Raw genomic sequence first — 8,703 nt, 5'->3', positions numbered from 1 at the left:
ACATACAGTCACGTTCCAAATGTATTCCCAATACAGTTTCATATATCTCTGTAACCCTGCTCCTGTATGACTAAGATCATCTGTCTGTGTGTGTGTGTGTGTGTGTGCGTATTTCGTCTCTCTCTCTCATACTCACACACACACACACAACAAAGAAAGAGACATCTAGCAGATGCTCTGGAGCGTTCACTGTCATCTCTCTAATACCCTATCCAATCACAGCAAAATGACACTCTACATTAGAAAAACTGTATCAGACCTCATGCAGCAGAACTCAGTAAAGTGAACTAAAATCACCTTATAAATGTACAAGCAATAGAAAGGTTTAATACCAGAGAGCAATCACGCATCAAACAATTAAATCTCAACCAGACCACTTTCTTTCCACCTCACATCCCCTCCGTATGGACGGCCTGAATCAGGCTTGACGAGATCTTAACAACATATTTGACAATGTGGCAGATTTATCCAATTGGAAAAACCTTCAGCATCACAGATCACAAAAGCCAATTGAAAGTTCCACCTCCAAAGCTAGGAAAGACTACAACTACACAGAGGAACTAAAAGAGAACAGCATGTGCAGCACCAGCTTGATGTAAATGAAGAGACTCGCTCACATCATATCTGGAAAAATTGTACTCTTTCAGCAATCCACACAAAGAATTGGTCACTCAAAATGATGAAATACAAAAAAAACAAAACAAAACCAACAAATACAAGGATTTGCAAATGTTTTATGGGGATGGAGATACATGTTTGTTAGACCTAAAGGATACACTGAAAGTGTTTGTGTGAGTGTGTGGTATCAGAAAAAAATAAGGGTTGGCAGGTTTTTAAATAAAAGTCAGTCAAACAGATATTAAACCATGTGACAGAGGGTCTCAGAGGAAAAGGTGGAACAAAACAGCAACAACAATTAAGCATTTGTTTAAAGCATTTAATATTGTTAGTATTATTTGAAAATAGTTTATAACGGCCAACAAACAAACATCAGTCATGAGAGCTTGTAATTAAAACAGAGGCAGTAACAACTTAGAAGTGCTTACATAAAGTGAATGGTTACCACCATTTAAACAACAGCTTTCTTTCACGGGAATATAATTGAAATGATGACAAAATAAAATAAAAAATAATGTGCATATGCGTGTTCCTTGAAACCAAAAAAAAAAAAAAAAAAAAAAAAATCCTTTAACTCCCACATTTAAGTATAAAATTTCAGCACAAAACTGATAAATACTGATCAGTGTTACAAATGAAAGAAAGTTCATGTCTGATGGCTACAGCAGAGGTTAATGTAGTCAGTTCAGCAAATCTGACGGTCTGTGGAGGTGAATGCCAACAAGAAGTGTGCTACTGCAGACCGAGAGACAGAGTCTGAACCATGTAGACAACAACACAGCTCACAGATGCATGTCTGAGAGACCACACACAGAGAGCCAGGCTCACTTTGATTTGAGCCTGGCTCTCTGTGTGTACAGTAAAGTACCTGTAGCAAAGATTATAGCAGTTTGTTCCCTGAGTTTTTTGGCCCCAATTCAAGTCAAACTGTCTGTGTATATTACTGATCAAGCATCAGCAAAATACACAATAATGCTAGTCTTTAGAGGTGGAGCTTTTTAAAGCGAGGCACTGACTCAGCTGTTCTGATAGTGAAGAGGAGTTTGTTCTACAGATATCTCACAGATTTTCACTAGGAATAGGTTGGGATTCATTCTTCTCCATGTGTCTTCTATAGAAGACCATCAAAACAACAATAGCAGTAATCGGAATCAAACAAGCTATCAGTGCTACATGTCCTCTGCTGACTCCATCTTCTTCTCCCTGCTTGTCTCCTCCTCCCCTGGTGTTTCCTGCATCTGGACCTGTAGGGCAGAACCAGATGTTAGGTATCAGCTGTCAGGCAGGTGAGAACTAAAGAACACAACTGGTTGCATTTCCTCTTCAAACTTCTGTTAGACATTATCTACTGAACTCTGATATAGAGATGCACTGAAAAGGAACTTCAGGCCTGATACCAATATAATAACTGTAGCTAGAAATGCAAAAATGTGAAGATGACAATAACTATATCAAACATCAGGTTTTTGCACAGTCAGAAAAAGTGTGTGTCCTGCTCAGATTTCAGGTAGAAAATCCTCTCTCCTGATTGGCAGCTGACAGCTCTGTCAGCTGGGCAGCAGTGGAGGAGGCTGTACCAGCAATCTGGTTCTAATTTATTATAAACAAACTGCTCTGCTCCATCACCTCTCTATTTTCTCTTGTTATTTTTGTAAACTGTTTTCTGTGTTATCTCTGTACCATGATACAGTTAGTTAGACAAAGTGATGGTTGACTCTACACTGATGATTTAAACTCCACTAATCACCTGACTAACCTGTTCCAGAGACAAAGAGGACACACTGAACTCCACAAACTCACCTGGGTCTTCAACCTTCAGGTTGACGACACTGATGACTTCAGGTGTGTCTCTCTTTTTACGTCTTGAGCTGACAATAATTTTACATTGATATGTTCCAGTATCATTGAATGTGACGTTCTTCAGGGTCACCGAAACGTCCCCAAGCTTCATCTCTGGATCTCTCAACTCAACGCGACCACAGTAAGATGGATGCTGGAAGGAATCAACTGAGTAGCTTTGTCGGTAAAAGAAGACATAACCATGTGACTGCATGTCAGGCCTGCTCCACATGAACGCTGGCGGTTTAGTGTGTTTGGGATTCAAACATGTCAGTGTCACGCTTTCTCCAGGCCTCACCTTCAGCTCTTTTGGTTCTAAAAATAAAGAGAAGCAGAACATCAGTGACACTGTTTTTCAAACATAGGACTGTAACACACACAGTTTCCATCTGTGTCACAAAAACATCTGCATCTCTTTACCCCACCCAAACATCTGTGGATGTAATATTGAAAGTTGTTGGAGAATTTTCTGAGTTCTACTGCCATTTATACTCCTCATATACATACCTGTATGTGAAGCTGCACAAAAATAAATAAATTGTAACCATGGACCTAAACTAATCAAATAATAATAAAGTAATTTATAATAATTAAACTCCAGATTTAAGTTTTAATCTGAATTTTTACATTAGGGTAGCACATAGCAAGAACACAGCAGGAAACCACAATGATTGCCAAAGTGCTCCTCCTGTGCAGCAAACAGCAAGGGGTGGTGGGGGTGTGGGGCGGGGTAAACCGATAACTGTGCGTGTCCACATGCAGTTGTTTGACAAAACCAGAGAGTTACTAAAGTAAAACCATGTGCACAGGTACAAAGGTAAAAACATGCAGTAAAATTAATCTTTCCAAACCACAGAAACTACAGCACAACAGGAATCAACAGGGTCAGAGACTACAAATATCTTACCACACTGTTACTGAGGCTCTGAGTTTCATACAAGTTTAGTTTCAGTATACGATGGCAATGTACCCCAGTAAGAAGAGAACCACAGCTGTAACCCTGAAAATCCAGAGAGGGGGTCATGTCAGGTGACTTTGATCTGGATGGTGGTTGAGATTCAACTGCATGATCAGTGTGGAACAGGTAGTTTGTGCTTAACACACTAACTGTTTAACCGCAGCACAAAGTAAAGCAGTGAGGCTCCACCCTTTGTTTGCAGCTCAACCAATGATAGTCAAGGGCTGGAGCTCTGAGCTTCACATTAGGTCTTGTAACTGGGATTTGTAACACTCGGCATTCCGCCATTCATTCGCGGACAGGTCTGTTTACTATATGAAAGAGAATGTATTACAGGCCTGTTGTGTTAGACTGACATTGTTTAAGGTGCACATCCAGTCAGGCTACTCACCTTGAGAACTGCAATCGCAGGTGATGAGACCGGCAGCTGAGAGAAGGAGCCATAAGAACTGAGCCATGTGAAAACGAGTACCACGTGGCTTCAGAGGTCGCCTCACCGAAAGAAGGAAACCTCACCAAACTACAGCAGACCCCCCCCCCCCCCCCCCCAAAAAAAAATGTCACTTGTAGGCTTGATATATGGTGCATGGGTCTGTCACTGGCAAAAAATCTTTGGATGGACGCGATGGACTCAAGTAAGGGAGAGTCAGCCACGTGTAGATCGAGCATTCTTCTCGAGCATTCTTCTTTGTCTTCCGCCTCCTCCTTCCTTTCCTCTCCCTTCAGTGAAATTGCATTCTACTTTTGCCACCTTCTGGATTGGAGTGTGTATTACAAGAGTTATTGTACTAGTGAAATAAATTTTACAAACATTCCCTGTTTTCTTAAAATCTGAAAATATCCATGTACCCTATATCACATGAAGTCCTCTGTAACATTTCACTGATAGCTTGTGTTTCATGTCTTTTTTTATGTTACGTTACTGCTTAGACCAGTATGACCAAGGCTCATCCTTGATATAATACTCCTTTCAATTTTATTGCTTCGTGTCATTACTCCTACCTTTCCTTGAACTTTACACTTTTAAGGTCAGCCTTGCTATATTTTAAAATCAGATTATTTTCTCTTTTCCTTGCTGCTCTATGGTATTTTCCATGATGTTCTTAGAGAGAAGAGGTTAGCAGACACCCCATTTTTGTGGTGGGAAAATGTACAGAGCAATCCTATCAGGTGACTGCACTGTAACTGCATGTCTGAGAACACAGTCACATGTACAGTGGCAAGAAAAAAATATGTGAACCCTTTAGAATGACCTGGTGTTGTGCATTAATTGGTTATAAAACAAGATCTAAGTTACAGTAATGAACAAAGCAACCGTTTTAACTACTAACACACACATTATTGTATTTATCTTGTACATACTGTATACATCACTAAAACATTCACAGTGTGGATTGGATGTATGTGAACCCCTCACGAGTCTAAAGAAGAGGGTTAGAGCTACTTTGACTAATGAATGAACACATCTTGAGTTAGCTAGATTCATCTGCTGCTGTGAACCATGCCTTACAAAAAAAATACAAATCTCAGAAGACCTATGATCCTATGATTGAGAATTATTGAGACCCCCAACGATGAAAGGAACACAGTCATATTTCAAGTTGGTAGGTTTGTTCCAGACATCAGGTATGATGGCAGTAATACAGCTTGCAGGGTACATAATATCTTGGGCACTACAAAAACATAGGGCTGGAGAATAACTGCATGTAACAGTGATCAGAGATGTTTAAGAATCAAAAGATAATCAAATTATGTCACAGAGTTTCAGCATCATAGTGGCTAACATTACTGACTAGTTTTAAACAGGCAAGTGAACTGTAACATGCTCACAGAACAATTACACAGCTCTGTGAACTGAGCAACCTGTGTCTGTAAACACTCAAACACTTATAACTAACAGTAGCACCCAGCCCTGTCTTACTTCATGATGGCTTTATTAACTGAAGCTCCTGATCTGCATGGTTTATGTATTGCACTACTGCCAAATGATTGGCTGATTGGATAAGTGCATGAATAAGCAGATGTACAGGTGTTCCTGATAAAGTGCTCAGTGAGTATGTATGAAGATTCTGTAGGATCAACTTTTTATATACAATCCTTTGCGTAATTACATAGACACGCACACATGCTAGTACAGATGAGACATTCCTTTGACTAACACACAGACAGACAGACACACACACACTCTTATGAGTAAGACCCAGTGAAGCCAGAAGATCTCTTCATTGCTCTGCTGTTTCTGCCTCCCTGTCATCACATCTTTGTTCTTGCTTTCTCACACTCTTGCAGCTGTTTTTATTCCACTAAGCCTCTGTGATTGTGCACACTGGCCTTGTAATCAAGTGTGGTTTCCTTCTCCACGAGCTTGCATGTGCACTGACTTGCTCTCATGTTTGATCCAAATTGTTGATAGCCACTGCACAGATAGTTGAAACCAGCCATTGTGGTTAGCATTATGCAACTTTGGAAACCATTTTAAATTGTTTATGTGAAAGTGGCTTGTTGCACAACGACCACACGCCCCGTATACTGTATGGTAACATGAGCATTAAACAATTGTGTGTGTTAAGTCCCCCAGAAACTGAATAATACACATGGCCTGGGTATGCTATTATCATAACTCACACGTAGAACAGCGGTGTGTGGTTGGTCTGAAATCTAGTTACACTGATTTATGCCATATCATTTCCCTACTGACTGATAAGACTGACTCAAGTTTTTTCAGGCAGTAGTTTGTGTGTGACCCCAGACTCACACACATCATATATCCACTATGGCATCTTTCAATGTGTTTTTTTTTTCTTTATATGCTTCATGCAGAGACAGTTTATCTGGAAATGATACAACAGACTTTTGAGCCCATTAGACTCAATTAATTTGAAAAGATGAAAAACTACTCTAGATGAGAAATCCAATTTAGTCAATTTAAAGAATCTTAAATAAAATTCAGATCTGACAACTTCCACCCACAATTCACAGTAACAATAAAATATGAAGCACCCTGTTCTTCTCATCAACAACAGAAATGTGATGCTGCACATGTGGAGTGATGCTTGCGAGCTAGTTCAAGCAGTAAACCTCAGCTGCTCTGCTATTCTCCTGTGACATGTTTCACTCTCATCACAATTATCTATCATATACACACACCCCTAATGTAGCGGTGTAATAAAGTGCAAAAATTATCCATCTCTGCCTTCACCTCTCAATGCCACAGCTGCCCTGCATCAGTACTGCTGCCTGTTGTTATACCACCAGCATCCCCCTGTGGGATCCAGCAGACGGTTTAACATTTGCTCATCATTCTCCAATATCTCTGACTACTGTCTGCTGCTGAAATAAACATCTCAGATGTGAGTTGTCTGACTGACAGTATTTTCCTTTATTTTATTTTAAACCTTTTTTTAAACTTTGTGGCACCATACGGTGTAGCACTCCAAATTTCATTGTATTTTAATACAATGATACAAAGGCTTTCTTCTTCTTATGTTACGGGAATGGACATGGAATGAACTAAAATCATCATTAATCAAACCATCTGTTGCTACATTCAGTAGATTATTTCCTTGGTTATGTGGCTGACAGAGTAGACCCATCTTAAAATTCCTCTCTGACCAGATCCACACCATTATCCCATGTGTTTATTTCTCTTTTCAGCTTCTCTGGCAGGACACAGTTTGCCAGAAACAGCTGCCAATAGCATGAGAGCTGACTATTAAAAGTCAGCGACAGCAGTTATTTCACTCTCCCAAGTCAACACTGGCGCTACCATATATGACATAGGCGACACATGAGTTGAGATCAGATAAACCTTTAAGCTAAGAACTCTGGAAAAAATATTTTTGAATCAAATAACATTTTGTCAGACAGGTAAAATGAGGCAGCACCTCGGGATGTAATCCTTTTATAATCACTAGTTCAACTGGAAAAACCCAAACAGACACTGTAAGGCAAAATCCAGCCGCTGACGATGAATAAACACACACGATTAGGTTGGCCTTGATGTTAAATCATGTGTTTCTACTCTGCTCTCTACAGCTTTGACACTGATCGACTCAAACAGCACAAAGTAAACTAAACTCTGACTTCATGAGGGAGAAATCCACTGAGATAGGAATCAGTTACTATTTGAGAGCTTGCTTTCGGTCAGTAATTTTGGTCTATTGCCGTACATTTACAACATTTTTTTTTTTTTTAAATAATCAACAAATAAGGCAATCTCTCATTTTAAAGTCCTTCTTAAAAGAATATTTGAGCTGTTTATAGTTTGATGATATTTCTTCCATATCATGATTGCAATAAAATGGCAGTTGTGGTCCACATAAACCACAGGGCCAGACTGGGGCCATCTGTCCCTCTGGAGGGGACAGTTAAACTAACTCTAATACTATATAAATAAATTCAGGTGTGAGGTGAGGTATCATTTCATTATTGTGTAATGCAACATGCAGTAATGGACATATGATAGGTACATGACTGACACACTCTTCAAGTGTCTCAAGCAACAGACTGAGCTTCTGCAAAGGCTACACATCCACAGACAGGAGGTGACTGGAGAAACAGTGATACAAAACTGGGAAATTTCAGCACTATTCAAGGCCTGTGTGGGTTCTGTCCCTGTCAGTGTGTCCATGTAGAAACCAACACTCATTACTGTATTACCTCCATAATATCAACAAGAAAACGGTGAGGAATTAAATAAACACAGACAGCCACAGCCCAGCGCCATTTAACCATTAGGAAAGACACTAGCAAAAATAGCACAGGACAGGTAGCAAAGGCAGGGACGGACAGACAGACAGACAGGAGTATCTGACTCACGTTATTCGAAGCTCAAGTCCACTCTCCTTTATTTCTTAGGGCTGAAGTATCCATGTTGACGACCATGTTCCTTGCTGAAAAGTCCTCATATCTTTTCTCCGTGGTTGCTAGCTTTTTTTCTTTTTTTTGGTTGCTAGCTAACTAGCTTAGCTAATCTTGAAAATAACGCGGTAGCTGATATCAGAAGCTGTACTTGAAAACTAGCTTACTTTCACACTTATTTTTTCAAACAATACTAACGTTTTGTTGTTTCCTGTGAGGCCAGACCATGTCGGAGTTCTTTAAACTTCAGAGTTTCTGTTCCGTGAGAAATGTCCATTCGCAGTTTGGCGGTGGTAATAACATGATATTAAGCTTATATTTTTAATTAACTTCACCTGGCTTCTCCTCGGTGGTGTCTGATAGGCTGACGTTTTCCCGCCAGTACAACCCAGAGGAACAAAGCCTGCTGTATTCATGGACACTGAAAG

At 39.9% G+C, this 8,703-nt stretch overlaps 1 protein-coding gene across 5 annotated transcripts; it reads right to left on the bottom strand.

Annotated features, from left to right (window-relative positions):
- Positions 1-923: 923 nt before the first annotated feature.
- Positions 924-8,628, bottom strand: LOC108900629 (myelin-oligodendrocyte glycoprotein). 5 transcript variants are annotated; one of them, XR_001963771.2, is made up of 4 exons: positions 3,807-5,903; positions 3,365-3,457; positions 2,419-2,772; positions 924-1,862 (listed from the first exon to the last, which is right to left on the bottom strand). XR_001963771.2 is itself a non-coding variant. In XM_018701779.2 (4 exons), the coding sequence occupies exons 1-4, from the start codon at positions 3,871-3,873 to the stop codon at positions 1,678-1,680; spliced, it is 636 nt and encodes a 211-aa protein (XP_018557295.1). In that variant the 5' UTR covers positions 3,874-5,887; the 3' UTR covers positions 924-1,677. The 5 variants fall into 5 exon arrangements, 2 of the variants coding, with proteins under 2 accessions (XP_018557295.1, XP_018557296.1); XM_018701779.2 differs by having other exon boundaries at positions 3,428-3,457; positions 3,807-5,887; XR_001963772.2 differs by lacking the exons at positions 3,365-3,457; positions 3,807-5,903 and adding an exon at positions 8,234-8,628.
- Between the last annotated feature and the right edge of the window lie 75 nt (positions 8,629-8,703).

Source organism: Lates calcarifer, linkage group LG7_2 (assembly GCF_001640805.2).
Source record: "Lates calcarifer isolate ASB-BC8 linkage group LG7_2, TLL_Latcal_v3, whole genome shotgun sequence".
Taxonomy (NCBI): Eukaryota; Metazoa; Chordata; class Actinopteri; family Centropomidae; genus Lates; species Lates calcarifer.
Note: the sequence above shows the minus strand (reverse complement) of the source record. Positions and strands in the feature narration are given on the sequence as shown.

What these genes read in the sequence shown, in the direction of transcription:
- LOC108900629 (XM_018701779.2), bottom strand. Translation starts at nt 3,873, where the DNA reads ATGGCTCAGTTCTTATGGCTCCTTCTCTCAGCTGCCGGTCTCATCACC. An exon ending in CTGCGATTGCAGTTCTCAAG is followed by an intron (nt 3,458 to 3,806) that starts GTGAGTAGCCTG and finishes CTGGATTTTCAG; the next exon opens with GGTTACAGCTGTGGTTCTCT. An exon ending in GTGGTTCTCTTCTTACTGGG is followed by an intron (nt 2,773 to 3,427) that starts GTACATTGCCAT and finishes CTTTATTTTTAG; the next exon opens with AACCAAAAGAGCTGAAGGTG.